The sequence below is a fragment of the Heliconius melpomene genome, chromosome 12, assembly GCF_056956725.1.
Source record: "Heliconius melpomene rosina isolate 202511_hmr_F chromosome 12, ASM5695672v1, whole genome shotgun sequence".
In the NCBI taxonomy this organism is placed as follows: Eukaryota; Metazoa; Arthropoda; class Insecta; order Lepidoptera; family Nymphalidae; genus Heliconius; species Heliconius melpomene.
Genome location: NC_140400.1, coordinates 15,469,293 through 15,493,307, shown reverse-complemented (window position 1 = coordinate 15,493,307; position 24,015 = coordinate 15,469,293). Strand labels below are relative to the sequence as shown.

Below are 24,015 nucleotides of genomic sequence, written 5' to 3'. Positions count from 1 at the left end.
ATACTTAGGAGGCTTAGCATTTAATGGTCGTACTATGAAATCAGCGATGTGTCAGCACAGAATGGATAAGCCCAAACATCATGTCCGGCTTGATGAACCACGTACAAATCCTGTTTTGAAAAGAATTTGACATATAAAAATAAGACTTTAATGGAAATAAAAGCTTTTAAAAACATATAGTTCCTTTTTTCCTCTAAGTGGCGGAACTAAACGCCGCTTTACAGTACAAAGAATCTGAAAAACATTCATAAATAATATAAAGTGTACTAAATGTTTAGATGTCAATCGCATTTAGCAGGAATCCAGGGCATTACACAAGACATTTACAACATCGATATTGATATATGATATCTATAGTTGTTATTTAACAGTCACAACTGACAGACAACAAGACACCTACTATTACTTATTAATTTTCATTTCTTCACTCCGGTAACGAGGCAAAGCGCGGCGTTGAATTCCGTCACTCAATTTCTTGAAATTTGGACGGAGAACGAAAGTATTTTAATGGGAACGTAGTGTCTTTACACTGTGTTCGCTTTGTTTACCCTGCTATACAAAAGGCATGAAGCTTTTTAGATTTTTTACTATTAAGATACTTTGAAAATTATTTCCGTAGAGTTACATATAAAAATGTCTAACAAAATAATACGACCAAGTTAACTCTAATATCGCCGTGTCAGCGTGACACACGATCTGCGTCAAGAACTTTGTACCTCGGGTCGGCTTACAAAAATGAACACGCTTATGATTACCATCATCGAAACATAAATAAAAAGATGTAAACGAATGATTGACATTGTAAAATATAGTAAGGCGGTTGACTTCTAGGTTTTTTTAGTTTTTTTAAATATGTGTGAGGCCGTCGTGATGCATATGACATATATCGACGGTTGTGGGTTCGATTCCCACTCGATTCTAGTTTCTTGCTGTGATAAGAAGATAAATCACGGCGCGATGTTGAATTTGGCCACTCAATTCACAAGATCTCTAATTTTCACCTTAAGAGAATATAAAGAAATTCGACTGTGTCTTATCATTTAAAATTTAAGAAAAATAAAGAAATGCTGCGAGTAAATATGTAAAAAAAAACATAAAATTTACAAGTTTTTTCGTTTACAAACAATAAGTACTTACTTTATCTATCATCTTTTCCATGAGATATTTTTTTCTCCAATAACGGAATTAAAAAAAGTATGCGAATGTTTTTACATAATTTCCAAGTTTATATCATCATTTTATCTCAGAAATGTGAACGCAAAGACATGCGACAACCGTAAAAGTTCACGGTAGGTTCACACAAGATATTACTGTTTTTCAATGAGAACGAGACTTATAAAAGGCGGAAAATCATTTTTTGTCTTGAAATTTTTAAGATATATAGAAATTAGTGATAAGTGATACTCCATTATTATTTTTACACAGCTATGGCAAGACATACAGCGCTATTAAGTTCCTCCACTCAACATGCAATATTCTGAATATAGGCCAAAAGCATCTTGACACTGGATTCACTTTAGATATCCTGATACGAGATACAATGTGAAGCTGAAAAAAATTTTTGCCCCCAAGTGGTATGCGAACCCACGGCTATCATATGCAGCCAAATACATCGTTACTGAGCCCGACGGCAGTGCATATTAAGTTACTATTATACCATGCGTTTCCTAGAACATAAGATGGGGGCAGGTGAAACTGAATAATACGTTGGCGGGATCATTGTTGTTACAATATGTTACATATTACAAAGCGTGTTCCATACGGAAGGAAATTTAGTAACTATAGAAAAAGAAAGATTTTTTAGCTTCAAACCTAAAATTCATAGCAGAGTAGGCAGAGAAAATCTAAAATTAACTGCTAACGTTGCTAACGTTCTGTCAAATTTTCGAGACATTCCCTGTTGAGCACCAAAATTCTTAACGCTGTTCATTCCCCGAGTGGTATTGGTGCCCACAAACGTCTTACAGCCAATAAAAATAGGAATATTGCGTTAGATATATTTATTAATCATTTTTTTAAATCACGTAAAAGAAAATTCTATTAATTATTTCTCCACTTTTAGTGGTGGAACTCAAATGAAATAAATGATTGCTTCGCGTGGTTGTGGAATGAACCCACCACCATCATTTCCAGATACACCTTGATAGTAAATATTTAAAATATTTTATATACAGTTATACAGACGACCCTATTAGAAATTCGAGAAGTGTCAAAAATGCTCTAGCCTTATCGATACTGACCCGAAACGACTGTTAGTCATAACTTATAAGGTTTCTTTTTAGTAGGTTAGAACTATTTGCTTCGGTGCATTTGTACAAGTTTTTTTATCTCACTTTGTAGGGTTCCGTATATAAAAGATATATTTAAAGATATATATTTTTCTATTTCACACTGTAACCTCCATCTCAGGCAGAGTAGGCAGAGGGAACATAGTGTTAAGACACTCCGTCTCCTACTTTACGGCCTATAGAGCGGCAGAAGTCAGCTTTGCGATTTGTCTTATTACTGAAGGGAGGAAATGAAAACTACTCATTGCCTCTAATAGGAATCGAACTCGCAACCGTCACGTTCACAATTAGATACCGTACCACTGCGCCACAACGGCCAGGAAGGTGCTAATGTACCTATATCATTATTTATTATGCGTTTATCATATACTTGTGACTTTACGTTCATTCTTTTCAATACTTGTCAAAAGATAAAGAAAAATGTATGTGTGTAAGTAAATATAGAGTCAACTCTGTTTAGCTTTAGTATGTATTATCTAAAAAAATATCAAACATTTCATCCGTTTATCCTTGAAGGTAGATAGGTTTGCAGCAGTTACTAATATTATACGTAAGTTTAATACTATTTTTAAATACTATGTTGGAATGTTGAGCCCAGTTGCTACAATAGCTGAAGCGTGCTACAATAAACGTGACAGGTTGTGAGTTTGATTCCCACTCGAAAATAAAAACCTTCTGGTGACGATTTAAAAAATTACACAAATTTCAATCTATGACGTCTAGAAACAAATGACTTAACATTTTAATAAAGACAAGAAAATACAAACTAAACAATAATTATTCAAAAACCAATAATAGATTATAGCATAAATAATGTTGAACGTTTTATATTCATCCGGCAACACGCCGCCAAATGTGTAAATAACTGTAGTGTACGCTTTATTCGGTGAAGTTGATTCATGTATAGAATATTATGTATATTTTATTGATAGCTTCGCTGGCATGTTATTTTCTTTTTTATATCGCGACGGTTCTAGGTTCGATTTCCACTTAGCAGAATTAATCATTTTCTTTTCTTTGCTCTGGTAACAATACAAAATGCTTCGTTGAATTCCACATCCAATTAGGTCAAAGTAGACAGTGCGGAGTGTCTGGGCTCTAACCTAACCTACATGCGGGATGCAGAGTGAAGCTTATAACAACCATAAACTGAAAAATGATTTTTTCATTTTTAGTTTATGGTTGATCTCAAACAAAATTTTTTTTTCTACTGCGTCTCAACGTGTACATAAGAGCTTTAATGAACAATTCCAAAAAATATATTACTTTGTCTAAAATACTAGAAAATACTCACGAACCATTTGTATTTAATATATTAGTTAATACGATACCTTTCAACTTTATTAGAATGTAACGGCGAAACGTATTAGACCGGAAACATATATAAAATATAGCTATTTCCAAATAAATCCTCTAGAGAAAGTTGTTTTAATCTCTTAATTTATACTTATATCGGATTTATAATCGATATTTATTTAATTTTTATGTTATTAGATATTAATGATATCGAGGTATCGTGTTCAATGGACGTTTGAAATAAAATTATTAATTTTTAAAACCAGAGGGAATGTCGTGTTAATACTTACACGCCTTTAACAACTTTCCATCTAATTCGCGAGACTTCCCGATACTGTCCCATTGCTTCACTGCGACCTAAATATGTTTTACTTATTAATTTTATAAAGAAAGAAAAAAAAGAAGGTTGCCGTCATGGCGCAGCGGCACAAAGGTGTGACCATAACCCGACGGTTGTGGGTTCGATAAGCGTTTATATTTCCATTTCGTCGCTCTGGTGTCGTGGCAAAGCGCGGCGTTGAGTTCTGCCACTCAACACGCAGTGCCTCCAGAATTCGGCAGAAAGTGGGGAATAGAGTATCTTAACACTAGGTTCCCTCTGCCTACCCTGCTGTGGGACCTTTACAATATCTAAATTTTTCTCTTAAAACTATAGTATAGTTCAATTAGGTACATCCAATGGGAACCTCCCACATATCGGTTTCCCATAAAAACGTAAACTGAGTTTTGAGCGTATACGATTTGTAAACTGGCAACGTCTTTACTTAGCATGTGGCATGTGGCAAGGTGATTGACTTCGTCTCTTTTGGTAGCAACTCGGTTTTACCGAAATAGGTTGTGTACGACACGGTATGGCAGGGGCTAGGCAGGTTGCATACGACGATGCTAAATAATCATTTTTTTTATTTAATATGGGATGTAGGAATAAGATGTTATGGTTTCTAGTTTGTTATTTTATGCCTTACTGTCTGTCCGTCCCCAACTTTGTTTTCATAAACTGTAAACGTAAAAAAAAACATTTTTTCCCATTTTCTTTAACTTTTTAGTGTGTTATAAGCGTGCGAGGGCTTCGATTCTTACTCCAAAAAATGAAATATTTTCATTTTCTAGCTCTGGTAACGGAGCAAAGCCAAGCGTTGAGTTCCGCTGCTCAACACGCAATTCCTTCAGAACTCGGTAAAAATAATTAGAAGACAAAATAGTAAGAAATATTATTCATAATAAAAACAATCCATAGTCTGTACACACCTTAAGCTCATAGCCTCATACTAAAATAGCTAGGCATTCCGCTCATTAAATAGCACGTAATAATTATTTTAAACAGTCGCATTAACTACAGTATCGACTTAAAAACCTTATTCTACTTTAATGTCATTTAAGAAGATAAAAAATATAATTACTCATGGCAATATTTCTAAAAGTTTAATAGAGGCTTAATATATTTAAAATGTCAAAAGGGAAAGCTTTATCATTAATCTCCGTTTTTTTAAACCACGTAAACAATATAGTACATATACCATAAACTGTGACATACACCAGTAGATATTTTCAATTGACCAGGCGGGCGAAGCCCATGGTAAATAAAAGCTAGTGTACTTATAATTATATATACAGATTTTTAATACATAAAAAAGTATACATTTTGAACTTCCACTGCTACTTCACTCAAAATTAATTAAATATGGCTATATAGGATACATAAAAACAAAAGTGGCATGACAGTGTTATAATGAAAACCGAAACCCCTAAATGTAGAGCGGCACGCGAGGTTTTAATTTATACATTTCTCCGCTACATTTTGTTTTGGGAATTCAATTTTCTTTTACAAAGCATGGCGTTGAATGTCGTCACTCAAAACGCATTTTCTCGAAAATTGTACACCGCGTGGAGGACGGAGTGTCTATACACTAGGTTCCCTCGGCCTACCCGGTTATATGGTAGCCCAAATACATGACCAAATTGGACCTAACAGTGAAGTGATAAATCACTCGGTTCTCTCTACCAAGCCTGTAAGATATGGAACATTAAAAAGAAATTACTGTTGTATTGAACTCAGTAAAAGAATAATTTTCAATGATATCGAAATGTAATGTTAATAATAAGGTCATCATAGAGCAGTGGCCCAGTGTTTCACTATAAACGCAACGGTTGTGGGTTCGGTTCCCACTAAGGGGATTGAATATATTTCATTTTCGTGCTCGGGTAAGAATGTGAAGCGCGGCGTGGAACCCCGCTATTCAACATACAATGTTTTGAAGCTGTAATTTTCTTCTTAACTTGTTTTTACAATTTTTACATAAGACATATTGAAATATTATTGTTTTCACAAACATCCAACTCCTCAATTATTATTAATTCTTAAAGTAACACAACAAGAAACAATCAACTTAATTCATAGCGATTAGGTAAATATTGACACGCGTAATAACATAAGGTGTTTTGTATATTATAATTGTTATTATTACGTCATTGAGTTTCCTGGCAACTTATTATTCATTCCTCCTTCTTGTCATACATTCTGATGCACATACGTGTTTAGCAGTGACCCAGTGCCCCAGTACAACGACCAGTCCCCATTTGTAATATAGGATTGAATCTTTCATATTATGTAGAAATATACATATTTAAATTTAATAATTATTAATATATTTTTATAGCTCCCCGCTTATAGGGTTACCGAGGGAACCTCGGGTTCCTCATAATCTCGCCAATTTTTAAGTTGTATTCCGAAACAACAAGAACATGGTAACAACTGAACAGACGATCTTAATTCATTTTAATTTGCTTAATTAGTAACTATAAATCAATATATAGAACATCTGTTACATATTATAATAAATTTTTTATCGATAGTATTGGTTCCTTGGTTCTCTTTTAAAAACAAATTTAGTTGACACGCGTAAGTAAATAATAATAAGCCTAATATAATTTTAATAGCTAATGACGGATTAAATGATGACCTATGAGCATATATTATATTAATTATTTTGCATACACACATAACACTAGTTGCTGACAGTGCCTATTACTATGTAAATTGAATCAATTCAATTCAATTGCCGGGTGCGTTTTATTTTAATTGTTTAGTTGTTGTTTTAGTTTTATACGTAAAAATAAATTGAAAAGAGTTGAAGTCAAAATATTATTAAAAAGTAAAAACGTCTTCTGTTACATCGCTCCAAATAATTAAAAAAAAATTATAGATAAAAATTAATGTTTATTTTGAAAATCGGAATAAATTACAATAAATGGTAACCCTATTTGTATGCAACGCAAAAGTCCCGCGGTTGTCGGGAAGTGATTATAAATAGTATCATGACGTGTTTATACAGGAAGTTACAGGGGAATTACTGTGTTATATTTAATATAATATTATATTAAGATTTTAGGAAAATAATATATGTTTTTAAACGACTATTTATCTTTAAGTTCATGAGACATTATTAATTATTATTATTGAAAACATACTGGTGACAGTGACAGGCTATATAGACTTTCTATTTGAAAGCTCATTTGTGATAAACTTATAATATACGGCTATCCAATGGTAATCCTATATAAGAAACTATTAATGAAAATAATCAAAGATACTGACAAAAGATATTGATGAACGAATCAACGATTTTTTTTTCCTGCTGCTTAGATTAAAATGAAATATTTTTTTTTAGATTTACGCTGTACCCAGCATCTATATAAATGTAATATATAATTATATATTATAAAAAAAACCTAATCATCGACAAGTTAAATTACCCCACTAAGTAGTCATTTTCAAATGATATTGGCCGGTAATACACTAATAACCTATTTACATGATAAAGAAGCCGTAGTCTGTGCTTAAACGAGATTATCCGATGTGGCTACTCAAACGCTTTATATATCACCTTAGTTAATATTTTCTTCACATTTTTTTTTTATAATCATGGTGGTAGAACTAAGTTCCGAATTCCTCCTGGGAGGAGAAAAACGAAATATCTAAACACTAAGCTCTTATTACACTGATTTACGATATGTAGTATGAAGCTGGACGTACAATAAAAATAAATTATTGCTGCAATAATTATATTATATATCATATAATATCCCCTATATTTATAGAACTAAGTAAGGCCTAAGACAATATTTTGCTTTTTTCTGTCCTATTGAAATGAACTCTTACCTATTGAATTTAGGGAACCTTCCCTTAACATTATATTTATAACATAATGGTTGTTTAGCTTCAATTGGTTCCTAAATAAAAAAGTTATATCAATACATTTTCTCACGCAGGCGAATTTGCAGAAAAAATATAAATGATTTAGACTTCTTTTTGTTATTGAAAAGCGTTTGAATAAAATGTTATTCTTATCCACTGAGCTATTAAGGCTAATTGCCAAACTGTAGGGGAATTGTGCTTAAGATGACATACTTTTTGTTTGAAGACAAATATTTCAAATAAATAAAGTCATCTGAGAACAGCATATTGCGTATACTATTATATATTTCATAATCAACGAAATTATTTTAGTTTCAGAACAATCATCTTTCAAACATCATAAAAACAAATAAAAATCGCACTTAGGTCGACCAGTGTAAGACGATATATCTACAGGGTAAAATGACATACTTAGTATGTGGCATAAAAACGCCATCATTATTTGTCGAGCATAGTTCACAAATAAGTAGTTTCTTCTTTGCTGGGGGGCTTTTATATAGTATTAAGGCCAGATTCATACATGTTGCAAATTTTATGAGGTGGGATTCCGTTATCAGTCACTTCCTTTTCCAAAAGGGAAATAAGCTTCGTCACTTGCGGCTATTGAATGCCCTTGCTTTAGCAGCCTTATCCATGTCTTCTTGTGACCAATATATATTCGTTTGTAATTGCCAGGCATTTTGTAGGTAAAGCAAAAAAATATATCTATTCTATTTATAAGGGTAAGATAGTATGCCATCTTATACTCACGTTATGTATGTCATCTTACCCAATAGATATATGAATTTAATTTTAACCGTTGTGACAAAAGTTTATAGGTTAGGATGCGCTTTTAGCGTAAGTTGTGTCATATAATATTCCTATTTTACATTTATAATTAGTTCAAATAGAAAATCTTTATCTTACATGTCTTTTCACCATCAAGCAAAAGCGAAAGAAAAATTTGTTGCAATTGAAATTAACGAAAACATAAATTACTTGCCCATCTGCATTCACTTTCAGCCATACTGAATTTAAGCACTACCTACATCTACAGACACTCTCTAAAACGTCGCAAGATCGCACTTAGCGCTAATAGTTTCATCAATATTGGTAGTGTGTCATCTTATCATAGTATGCCATCTTGAGCACAATTCCCCTACTTCATACTAAACTCTTAGCATATAAGAAAAAAATGTGTCAACCGAAGACGTGTAATGCCGTGGTATTTACGCTAATGTCAACCAACAGTTGACATTAGCGTAAATATCACAATGCAGATGTTTTTACTAGAATATGACTTGTAATTGTTTCTCTTATTTTACTTACTTCGTACATTCTATTGGGACATAGATAACGGTACAAAAATATCTTTTATTTACTTTTTTAATATTAGTTTCAAATAATTCTTATTAAAAACAGTATAATTATGTAGGCATTACTTTGAGATTTGCGCCAAAAATTGTAGTATGCCATGACTCTAATGAGCGATGATTCTAACTTTGATTTTTTGTAACTAATGAACTACACACATATAATTAATATTGTTTTGATAATACTCCCAATCAAGTAATTACTTTAGCAAATTTAATGATCGCTAATATATTGTAATAATAAGTCAAGTTATGTTTTGACACAAATACATGGATTTAAGATTTATGGTCTTGGACGTGAGGTTCTGTGTTCGATATTTAAAAATTACAATTTTGCATTTCTGTCTCATTCTATTGATATCTGGTGTAAGAATGGAGAATAATCACTAATTTTAAATTCTAGCTCATCGTATTGTCTTTTAAAAACAATAAATACTTGTGAAAGAATTATTTTGATACGTCTATTACTTTTTGAGATATTGTCCTTTAAAGTAAGCGCGCGACGCGAGATTCCGTCGGGCCGTAACCGACTCGCGTGACGTCACAGGTCTTGCAAAACTCGCTCGCTCAGTTCGTCTTCGTTCACTCGCAGTTCGCGCTCTTCTTTAGCTGGCGTTCCACCACAAATTTAGTTTCGTTTAATAAATAATATATAGATATATTTTTAAAATCTTTTTTTTTTCACATACATTATGTAATAGCGAGCATTGTATTTTAAGATATTGAAGTTTTGATAGTACTTTGTCAAACAGTTCTATCCTGCTCGGTTTCATGGCGTGTTGTACCAAAATCTTTAGCTTTGATTATTTTTATTGTAGTATCGATACTAGAAAGCTTGAATTTTTCCAACAACACTTGGCTTGGCTTGGGCGTTACCACAAACTTAAACAGTACTTTAATGGAGAGACTACTCAGAACTTTGATGGAGGCATACAAGAAAAAAAGAAGAGCTCTGCATTAGATTTGCGGCCTTTTTAGATTTGCAGAAGGCCTTTAACTGTGTGCCTCGTCAATGTATTTGGAGGGCATTGCGATCCAAAGGGATCCCTGAGGCCTATATTGAGATTATCAGAGATATGTACCACGATCCCGCTTTGCGATTCGCGATCGTTAGGACTGCTGTTGGCGACACCAAACCCTTTAGATCACAGTAGGGGGTTCACCAAGGCTCGGCCTTTAGTTCGTTCTTATTTATTGTAGTGTACTGTCACGGCTCACATCCAGGACCAGCCTCCATGGCTGATGATGTATGCCGATGACATTACACTCATTGAAGAGAAGCAACTAATGCTGGAGCGTAAAGTGAACCTCTGGAAGGGTGCGCTTGAGAACGGCGGTCAAAATGTGTCGAAGACCGAATACATAGCCTGAGGGAGCCCGGACTCGAGCACTGTCCTTATAGGTCCTGAGCCAGCCGTTAAGTTGGAAAAGTTTCAAGTACCTTGGATGCGTTATGCATGAGTCTGGAGGCATCGATCACGATGTCCATGGCAGAATAAACGCTGCCTGAGCCAAATGGTGGGAGGTTATTGGTGTGGTCTGCGACCGCAGAATACCACCCAAGCTCAACGGGCTGATATATAAGAGCATCATCTGACTGGTTCTATTATACGGCAGCGAATGTTGGCCAGCACTATCTCGGCACGCTGAGGAGCTTCACGTCACGGAAATGAAGATGCTGCGGTCTGGCGCATTCGAGATAGTCTTGGGGTCCATGACGTAGCGGATAAGCTCCAAGAGCGTGGCCTAAGATGGTATAGCAACGTTGCGCGCCGGCGTAGGAACTATGTCGGATGCAAGTTCCTTGCTATGTCTGTCCTGTCCCTGGAGCTAGACCTCCAAACGCCCAAGAATGCGGTGTTTGGATGGACATGAGTGCCAATGGTCGAACCACTCAGGACGTTATAGATCGTGTAAAGTGGAGTAGGTTAAGCAGGAAGACCCTGGCAACATACGCCGTGATTAATGCCAAGAAAAAGAAGACTTGGTTGCAGTTGTTGAAGACTCGTCGCTTCGACGATGTAGCCCATTATAAATGCCATGGTATGTTTACAATCACCTCTGCTGGCGGCACAATCTTTGCAGATTACGTATAAACTTATTGCTTCTTTTAATATAGTTTAATACGTGCGCGGTGTTCTGCTGTAATCTACATTTAACAATACATACATAACCTACTCTTTTAACTTATACGTACGCAATAGCACACAATAGTACGCATCATGACCATAACTCTCTCTTGCCGATTTTCAATAATCACAATATAATAAAAATAATTTTCAGATATACACATATATAAAAATATTAAAAATCTACATAATAAAAAAAATTGTGCATGCTCAACTTACTGCATGAATTTAGTTATATTATTATTATATTATTTTCACTTATAAAAGAATCTTACTACTTTGAACTTGGATCAAAAGTTTGGTAATTTTAACGCAAATAGCGTTACCTACAATATGAAACTAGTTAGGTTCAAATAAAATAACGTAAGCTAGTTATTATCTATACCCCAAATTGACATAATATTACTAGTTGGACAACAAAACTTAGCTTCGCATTTTTACTCCTCGCATTTCTGCGGCGACGAAATCACTATTTTCCGATAAATAATCGGCAACCATAAATCCATCTATTACAGGTAGGTTATCCGATTGACCTTTTTCGAACCCTTCATCCATTTTAATTAATTGTATTAACACTAAACACAAGCGAGTAACAAACAAACAAAGTACTGCGCGAGATCTCCTATCACCGTTGGCGACTAGTGAGTTCTGCCAGACCTGTGACGTCACCGCCGGCCGCGGGACTGTTAGCGGCATTTGAAATTTTTGCAAACTTCAAATGCCTGTAAAATCATAACTACTTGGTTATTTTTAATGAAACAAAAACTAGTGTATTTGTATACGTAAAAACTTTACTGTAACGAACTTTGAAGCATTATTTCATACCTATTACCATTCCTCATTATTATTCAAATACTGGTGAGTAAAGTAGTTTTTACGCATGTTACTTATATCTTCATTATTTTATTGATATATACAAATTTTAAATGTGTAAACAATATTGATTAAACTAACTATAGTATCATGTTTTTTATAGTTTTCCTTAACGCAAACGCCTGCAAATTAAGTCTCTTATATTCTCTACACTATATTACATATTAACTTATTTAATATGTATTTTTTTCATTATTATAATACAATATATAATATTTGCGAAACCATTATCTTATCCAGGATAGCTGATAGCGCATCCGTGAATGACCATTAATACAATGTTGTTTACTGTTCCCAGGCCCGTTGCTCATTTATATTTCAAATTTATCTCTGTTCTCAGTATATTTGTTGATTCTGAAGTGAATTCAACACAGAAAAGCTACTGCTATAGTCGTTTTATTCTCGAATTAATATAAATTCTACAAAAATTATAATTTTTATATAGATATTTCATTTTATTTGTTATTAAATATGGCTATAATTTTTTGTATTGTTTAATTTAAATTAAAACAAGTGTTTAAAAAAATGGGTTTCGGTGAAGCCAAAGACTATGGTTTGTTATTCAGGATATTGAAATACCGCGAGCGGTGAGTTTGATGTTTTATAGTACACGATAAGCTGTGATAAGAGAGAAAGCTATATCTTTTATATACTTTGCCGCAAAATAGTAATAAAATGTTTATTCATATGTTTTAAAACAAAATAAGGGACGAATATAAGAAAATATATTATTATTTATTATAATATTTCAATTACACATTTTAAAAAATGATTTTTAAAATGTGTTTTTGGATTTTTTAAATTTTATATTAATTAATAAAACTGTTAATCTATTATCTAGTAAAAATAATAAAAAGTCACTATTTATTGCCATAAGATATTCATATAATATATCTGCATACTTATATGTACTTACAAACTGTAACAGTTTGCACTTTTATAATTACTGTTTTTAATTAATAATTAATTCTAAAGTACCTTTAATTAAGATAATAAACGTTATTTACTAAAATATCTGTTCTAAGAATTTCATGTTTGTGTAAAGATCGATGACACATCCTTTCTCAATTGATAACATCTCTCTAATTACCAGTAATTTGAAACTATGCTACTTTGAAATACGACTAGCTTGAAAATATATTACCAGACTTGTGGCGTAGTGGCAGTCTGACTGTGAACGTAACGGTTGTAGGTTCGATACCGAATCGTGGCAATGAATTATTTCCATATTCTCACCCTGATAAGAATAAAATACGAAATTTATTGAAAATATTTTTAACACTAAGCTCCCTCTGCCTACTCAGCTATTTTCGGGAAGCTAAAGAAAAATATTCCTTATATATTAATTTGTAAAAGTATCAATTTCTAAATATTTTCTTTATTTTTGTCTTTTTGGATTAATTAATTAATTTATTACACTTGTTAAGTCATAATAACTTTGAATCTCGATAAAAAAAGTAATTCATACAATAACAATTGTCATCAATACACTTGTATTTACTGATTAATATAAGGCGCTATATTTATACATTTTGAAGGTCTCCGTCTCCGTTAAAGGCCACGTAATTATTTATATACATTAGTAATGCAAAGTATATACATATATGCTTTTATTTATTAATTTATTTATGCTTATTATTAAGAAACAAATTCAATATCTTTAATAAGAGCCATGTACTTATTATTAATTAGGCGGAAAGTGTCGCTACCTACTCAAATTCCTGACATTGAGTGTAACTTAACGCCGCGCTATTAATAATAGAGCGTAAGAGAAAATAATAATCCATTACTCATTTCCTCGAGTGGGGATCGAACCCACAACTTCTTATTTCCTTATCTACATACATCTGTAAATAACTTCTATTCAATCAACCAGGATCCTGCGGCCGGTGTCCATACAAGGCGTGATGGAGCACGCCCTGCAGCACCGCGAGCGCGTGGGCGTACAGGATTTCGTCTTGCTGGAGGACTACCGCTCCGAGGCCGCCTTCATCGATAACCTGAGGAAGAGATTCAGTGAGAATATTATATATGTGAGTTCTTTATTATGAAAATTGATGAGTTTTACTTATGTTATTGCTTTATTTTTTGTGATTTACTTTAATTATATTTAAAATTTTGTATTATATTTTGGGAAAATAAATAATTGTATTAGGCTTTTATAGAGTAGTTAAAACTGTGTTTTCATTGAAAGTGGTGCTGACAAAAGCACTGTATAATAAAAATGTTTATTCTTTTAACAGACATACATCGGCAATGTATTGATATCAGTCAATCCCTACAAGAACCTACCAATTTACACTGAAGAGAAGACAAAGCTTTACTACAAGAAAGCATTCTTCGAAGCTCCACCTCACGTGTAAGTGTAATGCAAAGCTTATTATTATTATTATACATTTAACGACTTCAACATATATATTTTTTTGCTTCACGCTTTATCCCGCACAGAGCAGGGTAAAAGTAATAAAAAATATATTATTCATATACGTACTCGTACAATCCATCAGGGCGATGGTGTCTCCAAATTAGGCCTAGATGGTTATTTAATTTACATTAAATTGAAATTATTATTTTTTAAGTTTATCTATAAACGAAAAAGAATCACAAAAAAATATCTGTGGTGAAATTAATTATAGCATTAATTACGTATATGATGTCATAAAATAAATATTTAAGTAGGATTCTTTATTCAAATAAATATCTAACTAGATATAATGAATACATCCGATTACATGTCGATTAATGATAAACTGATAAAAATACAGATAGGTACGTATATGTTGTCTTAGTTGAAAGCAATCGTGACTCTGTGTAATAGCATCTGAATGTAAACTCGATGGTAATAGGTTCAATTTCTACTCGGGGGAATGCATTATTCAACTTTCCCAGCAAGGTAAAAGTGCAAGTTGAATTCCACTACTCAACACGCAATGTCGCAATAGAATAGAACTGATTTTATTATTTATCCTGAATGGATATCGAACTTTTAACAAATGGCTTATCAGAGAAAGCTCAAACTAAAAGACTAACTAACAAAGTACATAATATATGTAGTTATCATACTAACACATCAGTTTAGAAATGAATGTAATAAAAAATGGAGCCTACTGATAAAATCATAAATACCAATAGTTATTATCGTTCACACGACAGCCTCGTGGCTGAGTAATGTTTGACATGTAATTTCTAATAAGAGATCGTGGGTTCTGGCGTGTGACTGTAAACGACAGGTAGTGGGTTCCATTCCCAGTCGAGGCAAAAGCGCGGAATTGCGTTTCGTCACTCACTTGGCGGAAAGTAGGGAAAGGAATTGTCTTAACGCTAGGTTCCCATGTTTTCGGAAATGACATTTGTGGCCACATATCTTATTTATGTAAAATGCTTAGAAGAGGGGCGCAAACTTGCATCTTTAAAATTTTTGGTTAAGCTATATAAATTAAGAGTAGCGTGCTCATTATCTGACTATTAAAAATATATGCAACATTTATTAAATCTTCGGGTGAATTAAATTTTCATTATAATGTCATTTTATTAAATATTATAGTGAGAATTGAACTCACAACATACTCTCCATAAAATATGTAAAGCTTATTTTTGTACAGTTATTTTAATTGATTAACATAACAAAAAACTATTTAATATTTATGTTACCAGATTAGTTTTTTCGCTATTATTCGAATTCGTTATGGTACGTTCACGGTTAGCACTGAACCAAGCGTGTCTAAAGTCCAGGTAAAACTTCATTTTCTTGTTCCGATTACGATATGTTATGTCTTGTAAATTAAGATACTTTTCATTTTTTCTACGTCAACTAGTATTTTACTGGGTGGCATATTTTTTTTAAGTTACTTATTCTTGTTAAATAGATATATACGAGTAGATATTTATTTTCATCTTTTATTATTATCACAAATATTTATATATCTATCCGTATCTTTTATTGTACTATTACACAGATACGATATACTACAGTGCAATGAGTACATTATAATCTTAACATTTATAGCTTAACTGGCCAGTATTTTAAGTGGGGAAACTTTATGACCTCTCGACACTATTGTAATGAACCTAGTACCTACCTCATATATATGAAAAACTACCACTGTGTGTAGAAAGCGAGAGATTTAGTTCAATACCGAATTCTTTTACACGTGTTATAGCGATTTTAAAGAGCTTAAAATTAAAATTTTACTTGTAGGTTAGTCGTGCGGATAACTGAAGCCTATCGTGGCACAAGAGCACATGAAAAAAAAAATCAACTTCATGCTGTATCCCACACACAGCTGGCAGCAGGCAGCAGGGAACATAGTGTTGAGACACTCGGTTCCCCTTAAAAGATTATGTTACTTTAATTATTGTATTTAAACGAGCGTCTTAACGCTAGGTTCCCTCTGCCTTCCCTGGTGTATGCGGGATACAGCGTGAAGCTGAAAGATTTTTTTTTCTATATTATTCATTACACATACATATAAGTTCCAAACTATGCTATCTCACAGTATCAGTACTTCATACTGATAAAGTTGTTAATATCTTAGATAAGTATGTACCTACATCTGTATTAGTTATAATAATCAAAATTAAATAGACTAACGCTAGAAATAATTATTATAGACTAATATATTTAGTTTTCTTAATTGAAAAAATAAAAAAGTCACTGTATCCTCCATTTACCGACGTTAAAGCGACAGTTGTAACTGTAAGTTGTTTTGTTGGTTCAATTCTACCTCAGGAGTAATAAGTTATTTTTATTTTCTCGGTCTGATAACAAGACAGGCTTTTTTTTAAATTTTAAAACAATTAATTAAATGTTTGTCTTAGGTTCGCGATCGCAGACAATGCATACAGGTCATTGGTGTATGAGCATAGAGAACAATGTATTTTGATATCGGGTATGTATATTTCCTCGTATATATGTATATTTAATCGGGTATGTACAATTCGGGCGCTAAAACTACTCCTTGTGCTTTGAAACTTTGCTAAAATATCTATTCTTTTAGGTGAATCCGGCTCAGGTAAAACTGAGGCATCCAAGAAAGTTCTCGAATATATAGCAGCGCGTACGAATCATTTGCACAATGTTGAAACAGTTAAAGACAAGCTTTTACAAAGTAACCCCTTATTGGAGGCTTTTGGAAATGCTAAAACTCATAGAAACGATAATTCTAGTCGATTTGGAAAATACATGGACATTCAGTTTAACTATGAAGGTGCACCCGAGGGTGGTCATATATGGAATTACTTGCTGGAGAAATCCAGGGTTGTCAGCCAAATGGCAGGAGAAAGGAACTTCCATATCTTCTATCAGTTGCTAGCCGGTGCCAATCAAGAGTTGCTAAAACAGCTAAGGCTTCAAGGAAGGCCAGAAGTTTACAAATATACGGCGTCGGTAAGTAAGAAGATATTGCCTATTAATACGAATTTTGTGTTTTATTTAGAGTATTTCATGTTTATTTTTATAATGTAACTGCGAAATTCTATAATAATGTTACTTTTAAACCTTATCTTCCTAGTTCAGTCGTGATAATCAGAGCTGCTTTTCAGGCCGATAATAACTTCTCTCCAACACTAACATTTTTATGTTGATTAAAAATAATATATAGTATATTTGAATAAAAAATTAATTTATATTATATTTAAATATTTTATTTTAAAGGAGTCCCAAGGCAACCAAAAATTGAGCGATTCAGATCAATTTCGGGCTGTCCAAGAGGCTATGAAAATCATAGAAATAGGAAACGACGAACAAAATGAGATATTTGAGATCGTCGCCAGCATCCTACATCTTGGAAACGTAAAATTCGTACAAAATGACAAGGGATATGCTGAAATTCTAAACCACGACGCCAATAGCGAGAATGTTGCTGAGGTAAGTTGAGATAATGTTATCAATATTAAATAATTTATAGAACCTGTAATAACAGATAATAGGATAAAATTAAATACATTTATGGTTCTTATTGTTATCGGTAAGATGTTCTGTTTAAATAAGATTTGGCTGATTTGTTAATATGTCTTGGATAACTTTACATATGTGTTGTTTTAAATATTCAAAACAGAGAAATTTGTCTTGTTACAAGAGAGAGGAAATTAATTTACTTTTCCCCTCTCTGGTAACAAGACAAAACGTGGCGTTCAGCTTTTTGGCAACTACGATATGATAACCATTTAAATAACTTACCTTTTCAGCTTCTTAAAGTGAACACCCAAAATCTAAGAGAAGCGTTAATAAGCAGAACAATAGAAGCAAGAGGCGACGTTGTAAATACTCCATTAGATCTGGAACAGGCCAAGTACGCCCGAGATGCACTGGCCAAGGCTATTTATGACAAGCACTTCAGCTGGCTGGTCTCCAGACTCAACTCCTCGTTAGCACCTAAAGATAAGGATCCAAGGTCATCTGTCATAGGTATCCTGGATATCTATGGTTTTGAAATCTTCCCCAAGAATAGTTTTGAACAATTCTGCATCAACTTCTGCAACGAGAAACTCCAACAATTGTTTATACAATTGACGCTCAAATCTGAACAAGAGGAGTATTTGAGAGAAGGCATTGAATGGGAACCTGTGGAATACTTCAATAACATCATTATTTGTGATCTTATCGAAGAAAGACATAGAGGTATTACATATTATATTTTTTGTTGTGTTTCTCAAATTTGGGGAGGGATGCAGAGGGGAGTGTAAAAACACTTTGGAATCGAACACGAAAATTTCTTTATTTAAATTAATAACATTTTAGGTATCATATCCATCCTTGACGACGAATGCCTTCGTCCGGGAGACGCAAACGACCTTAGTTTCTTAGAGAAGCTGTCTCAACGTTTGGACGGTCACGCGCATTATAAATCCCATCAGAAAGTCGATTCAAGAACACAAAAACTTATGGGACGAGATGTAAGTAAAAATTATTGGGTAATAGAATTATTAATTATTTAATTGATTCATTTCTCGGCAAATATCCAAAGTTTCTTAGACAAACTATAGCATATTTACAACGATTACATTAGAAGACTCAGATAAATGAGGTGGTTGATGAGTTTATTGATGAAATAAAACCAAAAAAAATCTTCCAGGAATTCTGTCTAGTCCACTACGCTGGAGAAGTGACCTACAACGTGAACACTTTCATAGAGAAGAACAATGACTTGCTGTTCCGCGACCTGCAAAGCCTCATGGCGTCCAGTGGAAATAAAATTGCTGGATTATGCTTTAAAGTAAGTTATATTATTTGCTGGATTATGCTTTAAAGTAAGTTATATTATTTGCTGGATTATGCTTTAAAGTAAGTTACAGTAATTGATATTTTTCTGAAATAATCACATTACTTTTCCCAATGTTTAATTTTATTGTCAGGAAATATTTAATATTTTCATTTCTTCGCTGTGGTGACGACGCAAAGCGCAGCGTTGACTTCTGCCTCCAGGATTCAGTGGAAAGTGGGGAACGGATGTGTCTTCTCTCCGCCTTCCCTGCTATGTGGAATGCACCGGAAAACTAAAAATAAAAATTTATTATTTTATTAATTTATATAGATATTAAGAAAATATTTATAATATTATAAAAACAACATTTAAAATATAAAAAATAAAAGAAAACTAATACAAATTTAATGAATTCAGCACTTAAACTTAGCAAGCAAGAAGAGACCGGAAACCGCCATTACGCAATTCAAGAATTCCCTCAACGAATTGATCAAAATATTGAGTAGTAAAGAGCCTTCCTACATCCGGTGTATCAAGCCAAATGATTTTAAGATGTCAAGTAAGAAACTATTTATTATTATTATTATTTAAAAAAACTTTGCAATCTATTCAGAAATATAATGCATGTTGTAATGCGAAATAAATAAATTAATTATTTAATTTTGAATGGTTCTATAAACTCCAACATATCTGCAAAGAACATCCAGATTTAGAATTTATATAGATTTCAATGTCAATTCATAAGTAGTATAAGCATTCGAGTTTTATTTCACACGTATATAAATCGTCCAACTTAGACGACTTATTAATAATTAAATTCGCTTTGGTAGTATTGGAAAGTGGAGAACAGAGTGTCACAAGTACTAGGTTTCCAGGTTCCCTTTGCCTACCCTGCTTTATAAAATTATATATTTATAAATTTAATAATTATTAATTTAATAGAATTAAAGTAGTAAGATTTCAATATATCTTTGTTCATTACAGTGCAGTTCGATGACAAGCTAGTATCTCATCAAGTGAAATACCTCGGCCTCATGGAGAACCTGCGCGTGCGTCGCGCTGGTTTCGCTTACAGAAGGACTTATGAAGCTTTCCTAGAAAGGTATTGACTTTTTTAAAGAAAAAAATAATGTGATATATAAGTCTTTTTTCATAGATATAATTCTGTAGTAACTGAGTGTTGATTGGCGGTACTCAACGCCGCGCTTTGCCCTCACCATTAGAACGAGAAAATGAAAATATTAAATATGTGATTTTCTCGAATGGGAATCGCACCTACAACGCGTTTACAGTCATGTTTTTTTAACATTTATTTAATATTTAACAAATAATTTATTTTCTAGATACAAGTGCTTAAGTCAAGACACTTGGCCGAATTACCGCGGCCCGGCGAGAGATGGCGTCCAGAAACTAGTGGAAGCAATGCAATATGAAAAGGAGGAGTATAGAATGGGAAAGTACGTATACATTTTTGTGCCAATAGGATGATAGTAGTGTTGTTGAAAATAAATTTGTTCTAACCACAACATTATTTCTGTTCTTGTGACTACTAATGACTTCACCAATGTCACGTTGTATGGAGAACATAGAAAGATAATATTACCTTTTTTTTTGCTCCAGCACAAAAATCTTCATACGTTTCCCCAAAACGTTGTTCGACACGGAAGACGCGTTCCAAATAAAGAAGAACGACATCGCCACCATCATCCAGAGTCGCTGGCGCGGGTACCAGCAGCGACAGCGCTACCTGCGCATGAGGAGCGCCGCCGTCGTCATACAGAAGTGGGTGAGACGGTTCCTGGCGCAGAGACTGAGAGACCGGAGAAGGAAGGCCGCTGGTGTTATTAGAGCTTTTATTAAAGGTTCGTATTGCTTATTAATTGTACATCTATAATAACAGTAAGTAAGCGTTTGTTACTATACAAACACAATAATATCAAGAACTGCTAGCTCGTATTGTAAATTATTTTCTGTTGGATATAATTCATTTATCGATAGTAGATCGTTTCGATGGAGCCCACTGACACCTGCGGTCAAAGTGGCCTACCGCACTTAGAATACTTAAGAAGACAAAGCTGCAAATAGGGGGTTTTATAAAAATAAAAACATAAAACTACATACAAAATATGAAATAGTGGCGTTTTTTGCATGAAAAAAGGCATGTCGTCAAAAGACGATCAAAAATTTTAAAATTAAAACAGCTAAAAGTAATTAGATTTTAGTCGCCTCAAATGTATATTATTTGGAGTGCTAGTTTCCAGTTCCAGATTTTTTTTTTTCTTTTAATATACATTATTATAAAGTTTTATATACATTTTTTTTATATTTATACCAATATTAATATAGACACATATTTACTTTCCACAAATATCAAAATATTATAATGCAGTTTAACAATATTCTCTCGCCAGGTTTTATCACTCGCAACGGACCAGAAACTCCAGAAAACCGTCGATTCCTGGGCATAGCTAAGGTCCACTGGCTTAAACGCCTGTCCAAGCAGTTGCCTTCCAAACTTCTCGACCTCTCATGGCCGCCATGCCCGGCAACATGCCAGGAAGCGTCCGTGTACTTACAGAAGTTACATAGATTGCATTTGGGCAGGAAATATAGATTGGCTTTGTCGCCGGAAGACAAGAAGCAGTTTGAATTGAAGGTGCTGGCTGAGAAGATTTTTAAAGGTTTGTGATTTGGTACTTAGAAATTACTTAAGACATTTCGTTCCCATTAAAATGCTTCCGATCCCCACTTTCTGGAACGGCGGAACACGACTCTATGCTTTGCCTCGTTACCACAGCGAGGAAATGAAAATATAAAATATTTAATTTCATCGAGTAGGAATCGAACCCACAACTATCGCTTTCACAGTCGCACGCTTCTTTCTGAATCTGTTCCACGACTGGACTGTTAAGTTCATTAGTGTATAATAAACAAATATCCAACGTGCAGGCAAAAAGAACAGCTACCCGGGCAGCGTGCGCGAGCGCTTCGCGGCGGACCGCCTCTCGGAGGAGCAAGGCGTGCTGCGCGCCACCTTCATGGCATCGACCGCCTGGCCCGCTGGGGAGAAACTTATCGTAAGTATAAGTATAAGATTTAAGTAAAACAATTATGTGATTGCTTGCTGTGTTTACCTTTATATAGTTGTACAATTAAGTTCTTTTTTTTTTGTATTGCATGTGTTAGTATTATAAGTATCATTGTAACAACTGCTGGTGAACCTTTTACAAATAAAATAAAATAAAAATAAAAAATAAACTTATCGTGCTTCCCATTATCAATAATATGTTTGCCAGACTGAATAATATATTTGTTGTTGTTTTTAGAATTTTTTATAAGTTATTTTTGAGGTTTCCTATTATTTAAGTTTTCGGTAGAGGGGATCGATGTTTTTCGTGGTGGAGTTTTTAGTGTTTCATAATTATTTATAGAATTATGAATATTGTTTTGATAAGATTTTAGTTTTACGCACTTCTAATTTTAATATACATATATATTATAATATCAATCCATATCATTGCCCTTATATTTATTAAAATCACTATTATTATAAATAACCTTTTTTCTCCCACAGTATTCATGCGAAGCTATAAAATACGACCGTCGCGGATACAAACCCCGGCCCCGCGTGCTGCTCGCCTCGGACGCAGCTCTGTACGTGCTGGACGCGGCCTCCCGCAAGACCTTCAAACTGAAACACCGTCTGCCCTTCGATAAACTAAGAGTTGTTGTCACCCATGAGACTGATGATCTGGTGCTCATTAAAATACCCCAGGAGTTGAAAAAGGATAAGGTGAGTGTAAATACACTATGTCTAAACACACTTGTTATAGCTAACATTCGTACTTACAATTACTTACATTATCAATTAAATATAAATACAAAATGATAAAAAGTGAAGCGAGTTGTGGCGCAAGGGCACAAAGTGTGACTGTAAACGTGACAAATTGTGGGTTTGATTCCCATTCTAGGGTGAAATATTTCATATTTCCATTTTCTTTAATCTATCCAGGTAAAGCGCGGCGTTGAATCCCGCCACTTAACACGCAACAGATTACAGAGTGACACTAAAAATATACAAGTAAAATTATTCCCTTTTATAACATTAAGAAAACACTATTTTATTTATTCTTCCAGGGTGACCTGATCATCTCCGTGTCGCACGTGATCGAGGCGCTGACCATCGTCACTGACTACACTAAGAAACCGGAGATTATTGAAATCGTCGACACCAGAACGTACGTGGAACACTATTATATTATTTTAATTTGAGATAATTTTATTATTCAATATATTATTATTTAGTTATAATAATTTTTTCCACACATTTATAATATTTTAGTCATTTACATTTAGAGATTTAGAGTAAATGGAATTAACAAGAAAACAAGAATTGAAAGATATTAGATATACTCGTAGATATCTATAACAGTGACTTAGAACTCAATTTTCCCCAATTACCCCCAAAACAAAATCTTAAAAAAAGATTACATCTTATAATATATTTAAATTAAGTCGTTTCTCCTTAGTATCGCACATAATTTGGTAAACGGCAAGCAAGGTGGCACCATCGAGGTGACGACGGGAACGCAACCCGCTATACATCGCGCTAAGAGTGGCAATCTGCTAGTTGTAAGTATATTTTTATTTTTAAAAATATCTAAAAAAACGCGGCGTTAG

At 33.6% G+C, this 24,015-nt stretch overlaps 1 protein-coding gene across 3 annotated transcripts in view; it reads left to right on the top strand.

The window, feature by feature from the left end:
• The window catches only part of Myo61F (unconventional myosin 61F), a 40,073-nt gene that overhangs the window by 15,001 nt on the left and 1,057 nt on the right, over positions 1-24,015 (top strand). For 2 of the 3 annotated variants that reach the window (XM_085193895.1, XM_085193898.1), the window contains 17 exons: positions 14,010-14,166; positions 14,377-14,492; positions 16,952-17,022; positions 17,131-17,519; positions 17,787-17,999; positions 18,320-18,752; positions 18,873-19,027; positions 19,207-19,347; positions 19,753-19,894; positions 20,320-20,437; positions 20,679-20,792; positions 20,956-21,197; positions 21,747-22,016; positions 22,285-22,412; positions 22,910-23,128; positions 23,473-23,573; positions 23,865-23,967. In XM_085193895.1, coding sequence (XP_085050021.1) covers positions 14,010-14,166; positions 14,377-14,492; positions 16,952-17,022; positions 17,131-17,519; positions 17,787-17,999; positions 18,320-18,752; positions 18,873-19,027; positions 19,207-19,347; positions 19,753-19,894; positions 20,320-20,437; positions 20,679-20,792; positions 20,956-21,197; positions 21,747-22,016; positions 22,285-22,412; positions 22,910-23,128; positions 23,473-23,573; positions 23,865-23,967 — 3,112 coding nt within the window. Of the gene's footprint in view, positions 1-12,607; positions 12,721-14,009; positions 14,167-14,376; positions 14,493-16,951; positions 17,023-17,130; positions 17,520-17,786; positions 18,000-18,319; positions 18,753-18,872; positions 19,028-19,206; positions 19,348-19,752; positions 19,895-20,319; positions 20,438-20,678; positions 20,793-20,955; positions 21,198-21,746; positions 22,017-22,284; positions 22,413-22,909; positions 23,129-23,472; positions 23,574-23,864; positions 23,968-24,015 lie in introns of those variants that run through there. The other variant, XM_085193897.1, reaches the window with a different exon arrangement.